We start from the raw sequence: 21,139 nt of genomic DNA on the forward strand, positions 1-21,139 counted from the left end.
AACTCTTACTGTAAAAACAAATCCCCCTAATATCTAACCGGTATGTTTCCATCCACAATTTAAATCCTTTATTGCGAGTCCTATCCTCTGCTATCAACAGGAGCAGCTCCCTGCCCTTCTCTAAGTGACAGCCCTTCAAATACTTCAAGAGATCTCCAAGGCCTTATTTTAACATGTTGATGTCAACCAGCTGTGGAAAAGAGCAGTGGTAGAACAACCTCCAGGAGGTTGTTCTACCACTTACCTTGCATAGACTCGGGAGTGTGCACTTGTATTTTTCGTTAACAATTGTTCATATTATTTACCTTGCTAGCACTTCGGAGTGTGTTTTCATGGATTGTCGTCCTTCTGACACATATTTCATGTTTGTACTTGTGCTTATGCATTTACATTATATTCAATGAAAAACTGAGCTTGATATCTTTATTGCCATAAGTGTCCACTGTTTAGTATTGCTTTCCCTACTTGGGACACTAGTTTTCTTATTTGATTACCACCTGGAGGTTGGCAACCTTACTCTTTTTGTCCTCAGCTGACTGGTTGAGAGTCTATTGATGCAGCTGGAGACAAGCATCTCCACTCACATCCCCCAGTCGTCACACACACAAGACTAATTGTCTCTGACAAGGGCCAAACTGGTTCCCAAATCTAAAAAATGACCGTTCTGCCTCACACATGCACCCTTTCAAGGGCACCTTGATTTTAAAAAAATTATTTAAAAAGAAATCCATGCTCTACTGAATTTTGCACACAGTGATAAACGTTCATCATATCCCAATTTCCACTCTGGCAATACGAAAAGACCCAAAGCAAATACAATGACAATAACAACAACACTGTGTTCTGGTTAAGAACTAAATGGATTTTAGGTTAGGGGTTCCTCCCCCCACCTTTTCTAAGTCATATTCTTTAATGATCTCACCTGAAACTTGGGACATATCTTGAGCCTCGTCTGTTTCCATTTTCCCCAAGTTTTCTGAAAAAGAGAAAAAAAGCCTTAAGTTTAATATGAAATACAAAATCACCAAAGAGACAGAGAGATGGAGAGAGAAAGGAACAGAGGGAGAAAGGGAGGAAAAAAATCTTTGCTATTTAACTATGAGATTATCTGGCAGGACTAATGTATTTTCTCTCTCTCTTTCTTTCCCATCCTGCATAGTTGTGGGGGTATCAGGCTGCCACAGACCTTGATCCTTTTAAAAAGAGCATTACAAAGATTTATAAAAAATATCATTACAAGCATAGGAGGACCAAATTTGTTATTTATTGTTAATTTCCTACTGCATAATAACCCAAAATGCAAACTGACTGCAACAAAATTAAGCAGAAAATTAAATGGCCCTGGGTCATTGTAGGCAAAGAATTCATTCTCTTGGCTGATCCATAGTTATGTTCTTTCTAATTTACTGAGCATGCATCGATGAACCTTGAGTCAGCTTGGTGACACGCGTACAATCAGCAATCAAAAAACGAAGCAATTTGCTGAAGAATGTCTCATTTACCCAGGCAGGCCTGCATATCTGAACAGCAACCGCCACTACCTCCATTAATAATGAATACACCTCAAGTCGTGGCAGATGGGCAAAACAGCCGCTTCAGCCTGCCGGTCCTCTCTGGTCGGGGAGGCCTGGGTTTCGAACCACACCACCTTGCCTTGATGCAGGGAGAAGAGGCACTCCCCAAAATAGCAAACCAAGCCCTGGAGAGAAAGGGAACTCGGGCCTTCCTGTTTTGCTGGCAGATGGCCTGGCTCCAAAGATTTGTAACAATTACTGGGAAGCTGCTTGCCCTGCTGTTGCAACACATCATGTTCCAAAGGCGAAAGGTGCAAATTGACCACAAGCACCAGGGAGAACTGCATGTCCGGGGTTAGTGGGGTAGAAATAAAAAGTCCAAGCCCTGTGTTTGGACTGCGAGTCTATGGATCGGAGGTCTCCGGGGTGGACATCTGGTGGTCCTTTGGATAATAAATGCCTTGCTAACACAGGTATTCTCAGCACGCCCCGACAATGAACTCTCAGCGCAGTGTCGGCAACTCTGGTGGCCTGCCTTCGGGATAAGCGGCTCAGAACAGGTTCCCTGCTCAAGGCAACTCCTGCAGCAGCCAAAACTTGGTGGAATTTCTAAAGTTGCCACAGACAGCTTCTTGATGAAGGAGAAGGAAACAAAGGGTTTTGACTTAGGTCAGAGCGGAGAGCATTTCCCAATATGGCATTGTTAGAATAATCTGCCCCGTTTAATTCACGAGAACCAGCCCGCCCGACTTGTAAGCCACCAGAGGCTAGCGCAGCCTGCTAGCCACACGTGGTAGCCCTCCAGAGCGCAATACGCCTCATCTTGTTACCAAATATTTCCCAGGTGAGCAGAAGGGGGAAAGTTGTCAAGTACTTAGCAGGATGTCAACGAGACCTTGGCTAATGACCTGAAACTGGGTGCCGAAAACCCAAGTTCAGTCCCCAGCTATGAAGCTCATGGGCCTGAACTATTGCACAGTCTGCTTTCTCACTGGTTTGCTCCAGCTATGTGTCTGGAGTAGAGTTTTGGGAGCATTCACACAGCTGTACAGTTTTCTCTTCACATACAACCCTGTCCCCCCCCAAATTCCCTCAAGCTCCACCCTGAGGCACCAGGGAAAGTCAGGCTCTTCCTCAACTCCCACGCACCATCCTCTGCGTCCACTAAGCTCCACCCCCTGACCTATCATATGTTACATTTGGCTGTGAGCCAATGTCCCCATGCTTTAGGATCTGATCCTCCGGAGATCTGGGAACCCTATTTCACAGCAATAGATGGAGAAATATCTCTACTAAATTCAGATTAAGGAGGAAATGGTGCTAAAGTTGGAATTAGCTATCAAAATCTCAGTTATCCTCACATCATTCAATAACCATTAAATAAGAATATTTTCCGAGGCTAACGTCATTTGTTGACATCAGCCTACCCTATTTCTGCAGGATGACCAGTGACAACATTTCCTTCTCATACACCCTCAAAAACAATTATTGTTAAGTGGATCCCAATGATACTCATTTCACAGATGGGACACAGAGGACAATAGATAGTGACTTATTCAGGGTCACCTCAGTTCATCTACTGCGGCACTGAGTCTTGAACTCATATTTTCTAAATATGAAGTACAAGTTGCTACTGACTGGCCCAACCAACCAAGATATGGTTGGAGGTTCCTGAAGTTAACCAGGTCTGAGTTGGCTCTGAACCTGAGTGGCAGACCTGCTGGGAACCCTATAAATAAATAACCATAAGTTCCATGATGGAAGATAGGAAAGAGGGTAGTGGAAAGTGCCTTCAAGTTGCAGCCAACTTACAGCGACCCCAGAGAGCTTTCAAGGCCCGACATGAACAGAGGTGGTTTGCCCTTGATTTCCACTGTATAGTGATCCTGGACTTCCTTAGTGATCTCCCATCCAAGTCCTAACCAGGGCTGATCCTGCTTCGCTTCCAATATCTGACAAGATCAGGTTAGCCTGGGCTACCCAGGTCAGGGCAAGGAAAGACATAGATGTAATGTATTTATTTTTACATCTTTATCTAAGAAAGATACAGATGTAAAAAGAAAGAAAGAAAACCACTTCAACTGACAGGATAAATCTTCAGTCAGCCAAGCAATTTGGAGGCCCTAAGACCGCCGGCAGAAAAAATAAGGCTACTGTTTTTGTGCCCATCGGAACCTTGTGAATAGTTTATTATTAATTATAAGATAAATTATGTATCTAATGCTCTTCTAATGCTGTAAATCGGCCACAACAAAGGCAGTGACTTATCTCTGCCTTAGGAGGAATATTCTGCACAAGAATGCACAGTACATTTTAAATACATTACAGTGAATCACCTAGACTGGGTCAACTATGTGGCATCTCTTGCCAGATCATTATCCTCCCCCCTGGTTGGCTGATGACTGAGATGGAAAGGCCCATGTGATTGGCCGTATCTGCATAGTTCCCGGGTTCACACATACCACTGTTGAGCGAAGACTGAAACATGAAGTGGATCCTATGCTACTGCATGGCCGTTTGACAGGGCTCCTTCCAGCGAAATATAAGTACTCTTAAGTGCCACTAATCAATACAGGGGACTTCAAGGCTGAAATCTTAAGAACTTTCCTGGAAGCAAGCCCCACTGAATAAAATGGAACTTACCTTTGAGTAGGACCACTTAGGATTATCCTCCCATCACTTAACTTTGACTGGATTGATTACCCTGTATTGATTACCACTCACTGCAGATTTCTGTACCCTTTTGACTAAGTATCTCCTGCTGTCCTTTCTATCAGTGGGAATCTGATCCGTAGAGGCAAAGCAGAATACCAGCAAGGAAATGTACCTTGTGCCTATGAACTCATCTTGTTTTCCTTTACTCTTGTGGAATTTGGTGATAAAACCTGCTTTAGGGCTATATTCCTCCCTGGGACATTCTACTACTACAGGAAGCTATAATTACTAAAAGGTCTATTTTGTTTTCCTTCTGTCTCAATTTTTCTTCTCTTCTGAACAACTGATAACATTCCTGCTTAAGGGTACCCTCTCAGAATGGCATGCCTGACCACCACCCATTTTTGATCCCTCTTCACCACTGCACCCCCCAATGTAGAATCAACTTCCTTTGGAGGTCCATAGGAGCTGTTCTATGCTGGCTTTTAGGAGGGCCATGAAAACTTTATTTATTGCTAAAGGCATTTATTTGGCTGTCATTTCTGTTGTGGAATATCCAGTTCTAGCTGTTGCTGTTTTGATTGTTTTAACATGATATTTTAGTAATATTTTTGAGGGAAGTGTTTTTTGGTCTTTTGGTTTTTTTGGTTGAAGAAAGGCTAGTTATATAAAACCATATAAAAACCACCAATTTTAGCGAGAGAGATTTAAATGTGCTTTTACCAGTGCGAGAACCCTGCACACCCCACTGCTTGAAGTTCAGCAAGAGTTATACTGCTAAGGCTTCTGAATCCCAATTCCAGCCATGCTGACACTCAATTGTCTCATGTTAGTCAATGTAGCCTATTTGCAAGCAACTTTGCATAAGACTACAGCCTTAGACGCTTTAAAAAAATGCAGCATCCAATTGGTTAGAAAAGTAACCAACAGACATTATTGATCACAAATGTGTTAATATCAAGGCTAATTTAGAGGACAAAGTAGTAGGCTAGCTCATGATGAGCTTGTAAAGTATTATCATTTTAGAGAATGGATAAGTAAACAATAAGCTGAATATTCAATTTCAAAACTGAGAACAGTATAACAATGGCAACGGTTTTACCCAGGTACAGATTGTTTCTTTTATAGTTTAGGTTTAATGTTTTAGTATTGTGTTTGTTATGTTGACTTTATTAGCTTGTATGTATATTTGTTTAGATGTTTACTTTCTGGGAAAAATACTTATTAAAAAAAATGCAGCATCCCTTAAGAACAAACTAGGGCTATTCAAACAGGAAGCAAGAAGCATATCTGACTTAAAATAATTGCTAATAAATAATATTTGTTTCTGCCTTTTATGTCAGTTGACAGTTTCACCTCCTAGATGCAAGGATTATTGCAAAAGGAAGAAAAACTTTTCAATTAGTACAACACTGCAGAACCACAATTTTAGCTGTTGTTCATGAAACAGAAATACTATCAAATTTTGTCCCAATACCTCCTCACTTGAAAATTTCAAGGCTAAGGGGCTGAAGCTAACTCCAAGCCAATTGGGGGGGCGCTCAATGAAACTGACCGGCAGTACTTTCAAGATCGAAGAAATTACTTATTTCGCACAGTGCATTGCTAATTTATGGAAATGACAGCCACAAAAAGGCAATGCTCATCTAGCTGGATGGCTTTTTTAAAGGAATATACAAATTCTTGGGGGGAGGGGGACAGTCAGTCTACTGGATGGGAAAATGGAACCACCATGTTCAGGGGCAGTTTACCTCCAAAAAATAGACCAACAACAGTTGTGGGTTATTGCTTTCATCCCCTGCCTGTGGGACACCCAGAAGCTTCCAGTCTGTGTTGGACACAGGTTGGCAGACTAGAGGGACCTTTGGTCTGATCTAACAGCCTCTTAGTGTGGAGTTAATTTTTTTTTAAAATGTACAGAATACCATTTTTCCTTGAACTGAAAATATAGTTTCTTTTGCATGGATGTGTTGGAAATCCTTGTCCAAAATTGCAAACTAGCTTTAATTAAAAGTGTTCAATATCTCCTCCAGCAACTGATAATTAACTTTATTATTTGAATTTAATAAAGTAGACCTCTCAATCCCTGTGAAAGACTCGACTTTAGAACCATTTTAATTCTATTTTTAATTTCCTCTCCAGCACACAAAAATAATAACTAACAAAAAAGTCCATCCTAGAAACAAAAAACGGGGACGCGGACCGGGCTTTCTCTCATTTCCATTCAGCAATGGCCCCACCCCCCAAAAGCCCTGGGAGTATCAAGATGTGTAAGAAACAAACTTTATAATTAAGATCAATTCATTTTCGCCTCTTCTCCATCTACACATCTATAGGGAACTTTTCTATAGAAGCAACGGAGACTTTAGTCATAGTTTCTAGTCTTCTTATAGGAATTGACCATTCAGGTATACGTTTACCACAAAAAATAAAAAAATCGACACAGGAAATCCGGCTACCAAATGAGACTTGTCCCTTTCCTCTTTCTTTTTGCACCTTTTGCCTGGCAAAATTGATATAACATAAGCCTACAAATTCAGGCACCCCAATCTCCATGTGTGGTACTTTATCTCCACTGGCATTTAGCTTTTCTTGATCCAGACATGAGGAGGATTTGCGCAGGGTGACCAGAACCAGGCATGGTAAAGCTCCTCCCTGTCCCTTAAAAAAAAAAAAACTTCAAATTTTTGCCAATGTGAGACAGGACTGCTTAAATGGTACCTTTTCACCAAGCAAAGAAATGCTTCAGATTTTCCACACAATCCTTTAGTTTGTTTATACTGGAAAGCGAACTTGCCAAATTTGGGTCCGAAGCGTGATGAGACACACACACGCACCTTTAAGGAGCATGAAAAACGGCACCAAACACAAAAACCCAAGGAAGAATAAGAGTCCCCCCAGCCCGTTTGCTTTCCTTGCTTTCCTGCCATTTCAGTAACTTGAGTTCAGTGCCTCTGATGCCACTTCCTAATTTCTCTTGGGTTGCTGAAGGCTTTTCAAATGATAAAGGAAGCCCATCAACCTGAAACGTTTTTGTGCCTCAAACAGGGAAGCGGATTTCTCAAATGACGCCCGTTCGCCTCCTCTGCTTGCTTCCTGTAGCATCTGACAGGCCTTCTTTGCCTGCCTGCCAATGCCCGTTTTCAACAACTGACATCCCATTAATTTCAATGGGGCAGATTAAAATGATTAATGCAGTTGTCCCTTGACCTGGTTTGTTACATCGACAGCCCTTTTCACTATTTCAATTAACCGGTTTGTTTCGTTTTCTGCAGACAAAGAATTCACTATTGATAAGAGAAGGAAAAGCTGCCATCATTATTTTATTAGTAAGCGTCTTAGAACATCAGAAAAGCCCTGATGGATCAGACCAAGGTCCATCAAGTCCAGCAGTCTGTTCACACAGTGGCCAACCAGGTGCCTCTAGGAAGCCCACAAACAAGACAACTGCAGCAGCATTATCCTGCCTGTGTTCTGAAGCACCTAATATAATAGGCGTGTTCCTCTGATCCTGGAGAGAAGAGGTATGCATCATGACTAGTATTCATTTTGACTAGTAGCCATGGATAGTCCTCCATGAACATGTCCACTCCCCTCTTAAAGCCTTCCAAGTTGGCAGCCATCACCACTTCGTGGGGCAGGGAGTTCCACAATTTAACTATGCGTTGTGTGAAGAAGCTTCAACTTTGGGAAGCTCTGGCCACTTGAAAGGGATAGGCTCCTCTTTTGCTTCGACTGATTCTGTTGTAGAACAAATGCAGGAGCCAAAAAATTTAAGTACCCTTTTGTCCCTTAAAGACCAACATCAAACTAAAGGTGATGTCCTCTTGAAACTCTCAAGTGAACCAAATTCCATTTCACAGACTGCAGCTGACAACAGGTTTGGAAGCAACCATTTGCCTGTAAACAGGGCAGCTGTCTGAGGCAGAGGGGGAAGGAGGACAAAATTTCAGGGTCCCTGTTCACCAAGGACTCCAGAGAGCCGAGTGCAGTGCCCCTGGTGTACACCTATAAATCCTGAACCCTTTTATTGAGCAGTAGGGTTGCAAACTCTGGGAAATTCCTGCAGACTAGTGGGTGTAGGAGGGCGAGGTCTGGGGAGGACAAGGTTTGGGGAGAGGAGGGCGCTCAGACAGATATAATGCCATAGAGTCCACCCTCCAAAGTTGTCATTTTCTCCATGGAAACCGATCTCTGTCATCTGGAGATCAGGTGTAATTCCGAAAGCTCTCCTAGCCCCTCCTGGAGGTTAGTCACCCTAAGGAAGAAGGAAGGTGGAATTGTGATCTTGGGCCAGTAAGAGTACCTCAGACTAACCTACCTCATAGGGTTCTTGTTAAGAATAAATAAGGAAAGGTCATGTACAAAGCCCTGTGCTCCTTGAAGGAAGGGTGGGGTATCAATATGAGTAATGGAATGGGGGAAATGTATGGCAAACACAGAGGCAATCAATGATCATCCTCTTAATGCCAAGAGCATTGTATGAGTTTTTTTCACAGGATTGGGGATTGGGTCTGGGTGTTGTGGATGGAGTAAAGGAGATCTCTGTCTGAAGGCCTATCATGGGAAGTATCTCAAGGTGAGTGGGCCATGACTAAGAAGGAGGTTATTGAAGCCAAATGTTTCTGGATCCTTGGGTGTTGAGGAATACCCAACAAACCTCATTTTCAAAGTTCTAACCCAGACACTGTAGTAGACAAGAGTGTTGGACCATGGTCGGGGCGACCCAGGTTCAAATCCCCACTCTGCCATGGAAACTGGCTGGGTGACCTCAGGCAAGTCACTCTCTCTCAGAGCTAACATACTTCACAAGGTTATTGTTGGGAGGATACAATGGAAAAGGCGAGGATGGTGTTGTAAACTGCTTTGGATCCTGACTGAAGAGAAAAGTGGGGTACAAATAAATACTTAAAATTATGTTGGCCAGTTATCTTTGAAAAAATTAGAGAACAGAGCCATATCAATACAACACCTATATAAACGACACAACAACATCAACCAACATATTTTTGTGTGCCCACAAGCCACCATATGCAAAATACACACTGATATACAGCTGCTGGTCACCAATGGTAAGGATTTCCTCAATGATCAGACAGGAAATCTTTATATTATTTGTCTTCTAATTTACATTATTTGTTTTTTAAGCCAACATATGTATATATTAGTAAGCAGTATCTTTTTTTTTGCAGGCCAATAACTTTTCAGGTTTCTTTTTCTTTTTTTACAAGGCTGCGCTAAACACATATGTGTGCTGTTTCAAAGCCCATCCTTGGCCCACCGCCAAAGGGTGCTTTCATGTAACACCCGTCGCAGTCCGGCTCCAGCTAGCTATAGTCAAAACACAGTGTGACTGCCGAGGTTGTTGTATGAATGAGAGAAGCTATGACTGTTGACATTCACTTGTGGTAAAAGGCCCCTTGAGCGGTAAACGCCCCTTGCAATGCGTTTACACCCGGAAGTGCCGCATCACAAGGGGCCTTTTACCACTCAAACTGGGAGCCCTTGCAATGTGGCTCTTCCAGTTTACAACCAGAAGTGACGTGACACAGTGGGCAGGCGTGCGTGCCTGCATTGCCCGCCGACCCTCAGCTGATCGACGGGCAGCCAGGTGGATTGCTGGGGGTTTGACCGCCACCACCTGGCACTTGGCTACCCTACCCACTGATTCGCTTCCACACAAACTCGAATACAGCAAAGAATCTCTTAACCCTGTCTGGTGTGAATAGCTACACGGGCGCAGAATACCAAATGCCAGGGCCCCAATTTATCAGTATCACTTTATCAGTATTGTGTATTTTCCTACACAAGACATGCTGTAATGAAAGCGAGTAGTAGAAAAGAACCGCTAAGTTAGTTTGTGCCTCAAATATCCACTTTTGTTGACATACCAAAGGGAAGCAAAATGAGGAAACTATGACTTTCCCTGTCATGCAACCCTTCAGAGGCAGGCTTGCCTTTATTATAGGATACAAAATAAAAGAGGGCCGCACCAAACCAAACAGAGACAAAAAGCAGCAATTAGTGCAAGGGAAAAATATTCAACAATTAAAAGTTTCGTGATTGTTATCATTGCTTGCTTGGGATGTTTAAGTTAAGAAAGATTCCCCTGAGGAAGCATATGCGAAACACGTTGGGGCAATTTAATGATTACATATTTTTCCCTTGCACCAATTAATTGCTGCTTTTTGTCTCCGTTTATTATAGGATAAAAGAATACATAGAGTCCTATAGAGTTTCACTGTTATTATTAAGGTCTTTGTTTAGCACCCAGTTTCCCAAGTACTAAGCGTTGTTCAGTGCTAGATATCAACATTGACAGGATCCACAAACTAGTTAAACTATTAGACTTTTGCTCTGTCTTTCCCAACCAAGGTCGGGCTCAATTTACAAAAATTCAGTCATGCGTGGTCTAATTACGATTTATAATCTGAAATGTAGCTTCACAGTACTTTATTAGTATGAGAATATTCCTAATGTACGAGAATTTTTTTTTTTAAAACACACACCCTGAATCTATAGTTACTCATGCGGACCCCATGTTCCTTATGCAAGGCAACGTGGTACTCTTCAGTCAAACTTCTAATCCCATGTAATTTTTTGGGATCATCCATCAATTCTCCCATAATCCTGTAAAGGAACAGGAAGTTTTCGCTTTTTTGGTTATTGAAACAAACATTTCATAGCCAGGAGTGCGTCATGACTACAGTGTCAGATTTCTGTCTGGGAGGTCAGGGACAGAGCCCCATAGCCGTACTGCCCAGTGGCTACTAGTCAAGGTGAATGGATTCTTGGTCTAAAGCTGCAGGGTCCTTCTTGTGTCTTCAAGGGTGACATTGGGACGGGTCAATCACATTCAGATAGCCTAGACTACCTCACAGTACCGTTGTGAAGCTAAAAGCTCATTCTGAACCATGTGAATTAAGCATGATATCATACAGCTAGCATGCATTAATAAACACAATGCCTGTAGATAATAGGAAGTAATTCTTCTCCTGATACCAACATAAATACAATTTCTTACCCTTTAGAACAGGGGTGTCAAATATATGGCCCACGGGCTGGATCCAGCATCTTGAGAGCTCTTATCTGGTCCGCGAGGCAGCCCCCCCCCCTTCAATCTGGGCTGGCAAGGTATGGCCCGGCCCAACTAAGTGATATTTATGTCATATCTGGCCCTCGTAACAATTGAGTTTGACACCCCTGCTTTAGAATCTAAAGGTCCATTCTTCCCAGAGTGAAAAAAATTGACCAGCTATATTTTGACTTTTAAAGTATTTAATATATACCGTTTTCTCTAGCAAAATGCCTTTGAATCAGAGGCTATTTCTTATTTTTTATTGATCCAGAAATAGCACAAAACTACTTACATACTCAAATCAAATTCTCACTGCAAATTTCAATTTGAAGTGCTAGATTTTAAAGACAAGTAACGAAAAGGAAAGTTTCTATATGCTCTTTTGATACCCCAGGATACACTGCAAGTCTGCAGCATTCCCAAGTAATCCAATAGTAATTTCAGCCTCAACGCTTGAATCCCCTGCAACTTTGCTGCATACAGTGAGTGACTGGTTTTCCACTTCTAAACATAGTTCCTTAGAACAGAGTCCCTCATCCTTGATTTCAAAATTTCCAAGCAAGCAGAAGGTATTTCAATGCCTGTTTTACTCTCTTCTTGTGAAGTTGCTAAAACTACGCAACTTCAGTAGGTTTTCACACTGGCGCTTAACAAAGAGAAACACCCAAAAGAAATCAGACAATCTTTTGGTGAACTTTCCCAGCAAATATTCCCGCACTGCATAGATTTAAAGAAATACTGTACGTTTGCACTCCTAAACCCATCTAGGGTTGCAAGGTGAAATGCATTAAATCAGTAGATTCAATCAACCGGGGGGGGGCAGATTCTAACAAGTGAGAGTCAATTTTAAGGGGAAGGGCTGAGCTCTAAGGTCATCCTTGCTTATTTTTGAGCCTATTTTGGTTCTGGTGTGTTACTGTACCAGGGAATGAAAAAGTAAAGATTTGTTTCCCTTCCAACAACCCTTCCCTTCACAATAAAAACTCTTTGTTTTTTCCCAAATCCTTTAATATCTCAAATAGCTATGTACTTACATTGAAATGTTGGTGATAGGCACATTTATTTAAAAATAACTGCAAGAAATTACTAACCAACTAAATATTATTGAACTAGTCAAGAAACCTAAAAATGCTGAAACCATGTTGGTGTATGCACTGGATTTATGGATAGAACAGCAAGATCATACTTCAGATAATTTAGGGTATGTATATCCAGACAGTATTATATGACATCAGTTGAGGCTGCTGACTGTGGTCCTTCTCTCAAGCACTGTTATAATTGCTTAAGCTCCATCATTTGTGTTGGACATTCCCAAGCCAAGCTGTAGGTATGATGGCTTAATTTAAAATATTTGGATTAAAAAAATCAAGTTTCTGTTCAAATTAAAATTACCAAAAGCATCACCAGAAGTTAATATTTAGCCCACTCTAAATGATAAATACTTGAAGGTGGCTATATAACTAGAAACATGTGTTACTAAACAACACACAAATAGAGCAGAAATATTTTCCAAGATACCTAAGTCTTCTCATAATAACACATACTAAGGTGGATTGTGTTTTCTCTGCAATATATATAGTATCTGATATCAGTTTTCAACCCAAACGTCTAACGTTCATGCATACTATTTTGGAAGCACCGAGTATTGTCCACTAAATTTATTTTTTACACCTTACACTCTATATTTAACTTGGAATAAACATTTGTGCCTACAGTTTAATTTGAAAGGCACTCTGATCTAAAACAAAAAACTTTTATCTTTTTCCACATTTGTATCTCAGTTTAAAAGTATGATTGACCTGCAAAGTTTTTAACCTGGACAGTCTGTAGCTTGCTTGTTAAGAATCTTTGCTATTTGTGAAGCAAAACATTCTATGTCCAGGAACAGAAACAGGAGAACTAATAAAAATCCTATAAAACTATACATAATTTCCCCCATTTAATGTAATAATTATATTATAAAATATGATATTAAAATATACATGCCTGGCAAGAGCACTGGGGAGGGGGGTGTTTGTAATAATATCACTTCAATTTTGGTTCACAGTGTTTTGCATAACAAATTATATTTCTTTACAAAACGAGTCCATTTTAGCATGGCAGCTCAAGGATGTACACTGGAGTTTCTACGTTGCTAGAACTTCCTTATTTTATTTGAACCAAAACCAGGCAATATTTTAAAACTTTTTTGGGGTAAGATTTACTTTTATCTAATATGTTTACAACCTGGTCTCATGCACGTTGAATCAGAAGTAAATCCGATTTTGATGGGATTCACTTCCAAGTTTGTGCGTTTGTTTCACTTTGTAGCCTTAAGTCCAGTTGACCAATGAAAGATTTCAGCACCTGCTTAACCCTTTTGCCTTGGAATCAGAATCAAACTTAATTTTGCCTGGATCACTCACTGCTTTTTTAAAAAAATGCATGCCACTGATGCTGAAAATCTAACGCTCTTCAGCATCCTAATAAACATTATGGACAATCCACTGATTTTAATTGACATGACTGTGGGAGCAATCTTATTTACTGGGGCTTACTCCCAGTAAACTGTTTTTAGGATTGCAATCTAAGGATATGATCTTAACTGTGCTACCTAATTCTAAGCCTGTTTACTTGGAAATAAGTCCCATTGAGATCCATGAGACTTAATGCCAAGTAGACATGTGTAGGATTGCGTCTGTAGTTTACCTGATGATTATTTAATTTCCAGGAATACCTACTGCAGGAATAAAATAAATTGTTCAAATCACTTGTTTTTTGGGCTGTGGACTGAAATAAATGCATTGCTATTAAAAACAAGCACACAAGGACGGTTTAAGAAACTTAGATCAGGATCTACCGGTAGTTTAAATCTTTCCCTATCCAAGTGCTTAACATTAGCTGGCTTTTAATTTTTGACAGACAAAAAAACCATTTTCTCTTGGTTTTTCACCAGGTTTACGCTCGCCTATGGAAGAAACCCATGTGGCATGCAGTTAATGACACAGTACCAGGTATCTTGTTGACAAGCAAAATGGATTTCCTCATTCTTCCTTTCCATTTCCACACATAAACTTATCAGAAAAAAGATCTGTAGCTCTGCATTGTGCAGCACACAATAAGTCTGCTTTCTGACACAACAGAGGGCCAAAAGAAAAGTTTCAGTCTTCTCAAGCAGTTTGTTTTTTTGAGTCGCTCATACAATTTTGAAAACATCTCCTCCGTAACCTGCACCTCACCTTATCAATCGCACAGTATCTACAGTAGCGAGCCTTTACTTTGTAAATGGATAATCCTAACAAGCTACAAACTTGCTGGAAACTCCAAAGAAAGATCAGTTAGATTAGAATCCAAGTAGCACCTTGGAGACCAACAAGATTTTCAGGGCATCGTTTTTGGAATCAACGTTGCCTGTCTCACGAAGGGAGCTCTGACTCTCCACAGCTGATACCCCGAAAATCTTGTGGGTCTCGAAGGTGCTACCGGACTCCGGTCCACCTGTCCTACTGCAGACCAACACGGCTACCCTGTGAAACGAAAGAAAGGTCACTTTCTCTAATGACGAGAGCCTTGCAGGATGTATTCAGGAACGTGCTGACTTTGCCATCGTTTTCCAACCCCAACAACAAAAACTTAAAACATGACCTAGAAGATTTCAGGACAACTGCCCAAAGCAAGCTCCTCCGGACACCTGCCAGCTCCTAAAGCACAAAACTTCCAAAGCTCACCTTTCCAGCATCAGTTACCAGGCAGCAAAACTACAGTCTGCTGGGTTTTTGTACAGCTCTGCTGACCACTCTCTGGAATGTCCCAAGTTTTAAAGTGTGTTTCTGGAGAAGTTGGATTCTGGGTGGACTGGCCACAATTCACAGAAGGAAACAGGGTTGTCAGTTTCCCACCCCCTAACTGTGGCGTGAGCCTTCCTAAGCTCCATGCACCTAATAGAAGTAGGCTCTTGCCTATGCAAACTCATGCTCCAAGGAACGTGGCAGCCTTCAGGATGCCGCAGGGCTCTTTGGTTTGGGCTCCAAACCGGCCACCTTGTTGAAAGGCAGGGTTTTGCATGCTCCTCAGGATGAACTCCTTGGGATCTTTTAAGGAACATGTTTCCCTTTGCAAAAACGTCCGCCCTTTCGCTTTCTCTGGTTTACTGAAATGCCCAGGATAATTTACATCGGCCTCTTTTTCATTCAGCTTAACTTTTAAAAAAAAGTATTAAAAAAAACACGTCGTAACGTTACCTTTATTGCAAACCAACAGGGCTTTCTCCTTTTCTGCGACCGCTTCCTGAAATTTATTCCCTTCTCCTCCTCCCCCTTCCCCCCCCCGTCCAGTTTGATGCTTGTTTACAGTTCCGTCTAGTCCTCCCTTCAACTTTTAAGTTGCCGCCACCCAGGCAGCTCGCGCCTTCACCAGTCCTCTTTCAGAAAGCAGCAGTAGAAAAAGCTTCCGGCCCCCCCTTATGTCAGATCCCCATCAAACAATTCACTGGGAACCCAAAAAGGGGGGGGGGTTTCCAGCAGCAAAACAGAAACAAATTTTAAAAAAAAAAGTTTAGAGAGCCAAACCCAAGCCTATTATTATATATATATATATATATATATATATATATATATATATATATATATATATATATATTATATTTATTATATATTATATTTATTATATATTTAATATATATTATATCTATTATATTTATTATATATTATATTTATTATATATTTAATATATATTATATCTATTATATATTTATTATATTATAATAATTTATTATATTTATTATAATAAATATATTATTAAATATTTATTATATTATATATATATATTGAAGGCAACTTCTCCCTTCCCACTGTAACCCACCCTAGCAGTGAAATCGGAGTCACGCCGGTGTCGGTTCGGGTGCAGGGCTGTGGCCAAGAGGGCCGGCCCTCTTGCTGGGAACGGACGGGGGAACTCGCGGCCACTGGCCGGCCGGCAGCGCACGCCCCGCGCGCCTCTCCCCCCCTCCCCGCCAGGACTTTCTGGCCATTTGTGCCCGGGACGGGAGGTTCCGCTTCGGCTTTGCCCTGCTCTCGAGACGCCCACTTGCCCCAGCCCACTTCTCCAAACTCCGCCAGAAGCGCCCCCAAGTTGGCCGGCCGCTCCGACAGGTGTCGCCCCCCCCCCCCGCCTCCCGCCTCCCCGCCCCGGGACCCCTCGCGCGCCGCCCGCCAGGGGAACGGCGGTACCTGCTCCGGCCGGCGCGGGCTGCAGAGCGGCGCCCCGCGGCTCCCCCGCCGCCGCCGCCGCCGCTCCTCGGGCCAGGAGCGCGAAGGCGGCGTTGGGCAGCGGGGCTCCCGGCCCCTCCCCGCGCCAGCCCACTTCCTCGTTCCAGCGCAGCATCCTCGCCCGCGGCCCGCCGCTCCGCAGGGCATCTCGGCCGGCGGGACGGCGGCGCGCCGCTTTTGCAGGGGCGCGCGGGCGGGCGGGGGGAGCGGGCGGGGGGAGCGGGCGGAGTGGCCGGAGCGGGGAGGGGGGAGGGCGACCCCTCCCTTCGGCGCCGGCCCACAGCCGCGCCGCTCCTCGGGAGGGGTGGCAACGCCTTCCCACGGGACGGGGCCGGTCTTTGGTGCTGCGTGACGTAGTGCGCGTGAAGCTGCCCACCGAGTCAGGGTGGTCGACTCTACCACTGAGCCATGGCCCTTCCCCAAATAATGAAGCTGCCTTCTACTGATTCAGACCCTCGGTCCATCAAAGTCCGGCAGCAGCTCTCCAGGGTCTCAGGCAGGGGTCTTTCCCATCACCTACCTGCCTAGTCCCTTTACCTGGAGATGCCGGGCATTGAACCTGGGACCTTCTGCATGCCCAGCAGAGGCTCTACCACCGAGCCATGGCCCTTCCCCAAATAATGAAGCTGCCTTCTACTGACTCAGACCCTCGGTCCATCAAAGTCCGTTTTCTCTACTCTGACCGGCAGCGGCTCTCCAGGGTCTCAGGCGGAGGTCTTTCCCATCACCTACCTGCCTAGTCCCTTTAACTGGAGATGCCGGGGATTGAACCTGGGACCTTCTGCATGCCCAGCAGAGGCTCTACCACCGAGCCATGGCCCTTCCCCAAATAATGAAGCTGCCTTTCTACTGACTCAGACCCTCGGTCCATCAAAGTCTGGCAGCAATTCTCCAGGGTCTCAGGCAGGGGTCTTTCCCATCACCTACCTGCCTAGTCCCTTTAACTGGAGATGCCGGGCATTGAACTTGGGACCTTCTGCGTGCCAAGCAGAGGCTCTACCACTGAGCCACAGCCGCTCTCTATAATAACAACAACAACATTTTAACAGCAACAACTCACGGCGCATAAGCTTTCCAACAGTTATCAGGGACAGAGTGAATGGAGCCTCCTTGTCCAGAGGCAGTATACCTTAGAGTAACTTTTTTGCCATCAAGTCACTGTTGATTCATGGCGACCCCATACGGTATTGAAGGCAAGAGGCATTCAGAGGTGGTTGGACGTTGCCTGCTGGTGTGTCCATCCATCCATCCATCCATCCATCCATCCATCCATCCATCCATCCATCCAGTGTGCCCATCCAAATATTAACCAGGTCAACCCTGGGTAAGCTTCTGATATCTAACAAAATTGGGCCAGCCAGTTTGGAGCAGGTAGTGGAAAGTGCTGTCAAGTTACAGCCATTTTATGGTGACACTGTAAGGTTTTCAAGGCAAGAGGTGTTCCAAGGTAGTTTGCTATTGCCTACCTCTGCGTCGCACCCCTGATATCCCTTGGTGATCTCCCATCATAGTACTAGCCAGAGCCGACCGTGCTTAGCTTCAGAGAGCTGAGGAGTTCGGGCTGGCCTGGGCTATCCAGGATAACTTACACCAGGGGGAATAATCAGCACGCCCAACTTGTAAGCATCCTGAAAGTTTGGCTCCTTCAGGGCACATAAAGCTGATGTTTGGTCCAATTAAGCAAAATGGTTCTTCCGGTCTTTCTTTCCTTCAGTCACCAGGATCCTGATCCTAACCATCTTTACCTGGAAGTAGTGCAGTAATATTATGCACCATGACTTGGATCTGGCCCCTGTTATACTTCTGCCTAAGTGTACAACTTAAGCGTCAATTCCTGCAACACCGAATGCCAATGTGGAAGGTATTTCTGTTTCACAGTGACTATGAAATCCATGCGTAGATTGACAAAGCTGGTGGGCTTGTGCGTGTGTGTTTGTGGTGTATGCACTAATATTTACAGGATAGGAGACTGCAATTAGCTGTGGCTCACTATTGTGCACACACCTTATGTCCCTCCATGCAGAGAACAACGTGTGATAGATCTATCAGTGGCTGCTATCCATGGTGACTAAAGGGAACCTCCACATTCGGAGGCAGTCAGCCTCTCAACCCCAGTGCCAGAGGGCAACATCAGGGGAAGGCTTCAGTCTCTGTGCCCTGTTGTTGGCCCTTCAGAGGAACTGGTTGGTCACTGATGTGGGACAGGATGTTGGGACAGATGGATCCCTGGTCTGACCCAGCCGGGCTCTTCTTATGTTCTTATGCGTACGCCAGTGCGGTATAGTGGTTAAAATGTTGGAGAGAGTTGTGCAAAAAAAAAAAAATCGGTAAATTTCACGTTTATTGGGTATGATTTTTTCGGTAAACCCAGAATAAGTTTATTTCTGGGTTTAGCGAAAAATTCAGGCCCATTATAGTCTATGGGGATATTTTCGAAGCTCCTGTGGGAGGGTTTTTGGAGGCAGAGTCCCCATATTTGCAGCAGAGCTGCAAGGGACGCTCCTTTTACAGACACCAAAGTCCAATTTTATGGGCCTGCAAAGGGGACACTCGCATCCTCCAAGCATTTGCGAACCGAGTTGTCCATCGGTTTTCAGGTTCAGAAGTTCAGCGTTGCCGAGGACTGGCAGAAGGAGCTGATTGCCACACTGACACCTCAAAGTCTGAGGGCTGCCTTCATATCTGGGGCGCATAGCATGATGTCCATGCAAATTAGCTTTCAAACTGAGGGAAAAGGCTTAAATGCAAGAACTAACAAAACCAGTAAAAAAAGAGATAGAAAAATGGGAGAAAGCACAGATCCTCTACATCTGAGCAAAGGGGAATAGCCGAACCCGAAAAAGCCAAATAATTATTCAGCTTTTCCAGGAATTGCCTATTTGGCTTCAGGCAGACTCCCAGGTTTTGGCATTTGGTAAACCTGAATCCCGAAAATTGCCAAAACTGCTAATGTTGGGTTTATTTTCAGTTCAGGTTTACTGATATGCACAACCCTAGTGTTGGAGTAGGATCTGAGAGACCCAGTTCCAAAACCCCATATTGCCACGAAACTTGCTCGTTTAGTCTGGGCCAGGCACTCTCTTTCAGCCTAATCTACTTTACAGGGTTGCTGTGAGAATTAAACAGATAAGAACAATGCACATTTCTAAGAGCTTCTTGGAGGAAGCATGGAATGAAAAGGTCCTAAATAAGGAAATAAACCATACAGACCTGGTGACCTAAATAGTGAGACTCTTTAAACTTTATCCAAACTGTGCAGGAACTGCTTTTGTGGCTGGGGTAATTTTAAATAACTCAATCATGTGGATGAGGGTAATCCATGGAACTGACTTTTCCCTGGGAAGGGCTGGGGTGCTAATTTTGTGGAAAAGGCCCACTGGATCGACCTTCACCTGCATGGTTGCCATCATTATCCATGTTTTAGTCATGGCTGGGTTACGCTACTCGACTGCGATATGCATGGACTTGCCTCTGGAAAGTCTGTGGAAATGTCCACTGGTCCAAAATACAGTAGCCAGGCTGTCAAAAGGACTAGCTACAATAAGGGTTGCCAGGCCTAGGCTGGGAAATTCCTGTAGATTTGGGGGTTGCACTTGGGGAGGGGAGGGTTTGGCGAGGGGAGTGCACCCTCCGAAGCAGCCATTTTCTCCAGATCTTTGTAGTCTGAAGATCAGTTGTAATTCTGGGTGATCTCCAGGCCTTACCTGGAGCTTGGCAACTCTAGCTATAATAAGCAGATTTCTCTAGTGCTCGAAGCTTTTCAGCGGCTTCCAGTATGTTTCCAGGCACAATTCAAAATGGTGGTGCTGACTTTTAAAACCCTCAGTGGAACCAGTTTAACCCATGGGCCCACATTCTTCTGTGGGAACTTGCCTATTAGTTGAGATCAGAACCACAGTGAGAGCCAGTGCGATTGTAGTGGTTAAGAGTGGCGGACCCTAATCTAGAGAACCAGGTTTGATTCCCTGCTCCACCACATGAGCGGCAGACTCTAATCTGGAGAACTGGGTTTGATTCCCCACTCCCCCACATGAAGCCTGCTGGGTGATCTTGGGCTAGCCACAGTTCTCTCAGAACTCTCTCAGCCCTACCTACTTTACAAGGTGCCCATCATGGGGGGGCGGGGAAGAGAAGCCGATCATAAGCTGCTTTGAGAATCTTTATGGTAGAGAAAAGCAGGGTATAAAAAACAACTTTTCTTCGTCTTCAGGTGCCCCAGAAAAGTTAGAGGTCTGTCCACAGGAGACAGAGGCTTTTTTGTCGATGTGCCCCAAATGTGGAACCCTTTCCAGAAAGATGCTTGGATGACCTTTCTCATCTTGTAGGCACCAGAAAAATTCTGCCCCACTCACCTGAGTTTTGGGTGCTTTAGAGAGACCCTATCCTAAGCAGGTCTATTGGTGTCAGGCAAATGCATGGCGTTTCAGGCAATAGAACTCAAATCCAGACAGAGCAGCGATTCAAGGATTTATTCCAAAAGTCAGTGATTTCAGTAAAGAGACGAGCAAGGCTGGAATACATGACTGGGGGAGTATGGATACATATATAGGGCTGATACAACAGGGTTACAGGAACAAAGAGACAATGTAGTCGTTTCCTGCCGGTAACGACTTAAGTAAAACTGAATAGAAACCATTGCGAGCAAT

The 21,139-nt window shown here is 43.7% G+C and overlaps 1 protein-coding gene across 3 annotated transcripts in view; it reads right to left on the reverse strand.

Moving 5' to 3' along the window:
* IKZF1 (IKAROS family zinc finger 1) overlaps positions 1-16,608 on the reverse strand; it is a 109,819-nt gene extending 93,211 nt beyond the window's left edge. For 2 of the 3 annotated variants that reach the window (XM_056857363.1, XM_056857362.1), the window contains exon 1: positions 923-975. In XM_056857363.1, coding sequence (XP_056713341.1) covers positions 923-962 — 40 coding nt within the window. In that variant the 5' untranslated portion in view covers positions 963-975. Of the gene's footprint in view, positions 1-922; positions 977-16,454 lie in introns of those variants that run through there. The other variant, XM_056857361.1, reaches the window with a different exon arrangement.
* Between the last annotated feature and the right edge of the window lie 4,531 nt (positions 16,609-21,139).

Source organism: Euleptes europaea, chromosome 11 (assembly GCF_029931775.1).
Source record: "Euleptes europaea isolate rEulEur1 chromosome 11, rEulEur1.hap1, whole genome shotgun sequence".
NCBI classification, from domain to species: domain Eukaryota; kingdom Metazoa; phylum Chordata; class Lepidosauria; order Squamata; family Sphaerodactylidae; genus Euleptes; species Euleptes europaea.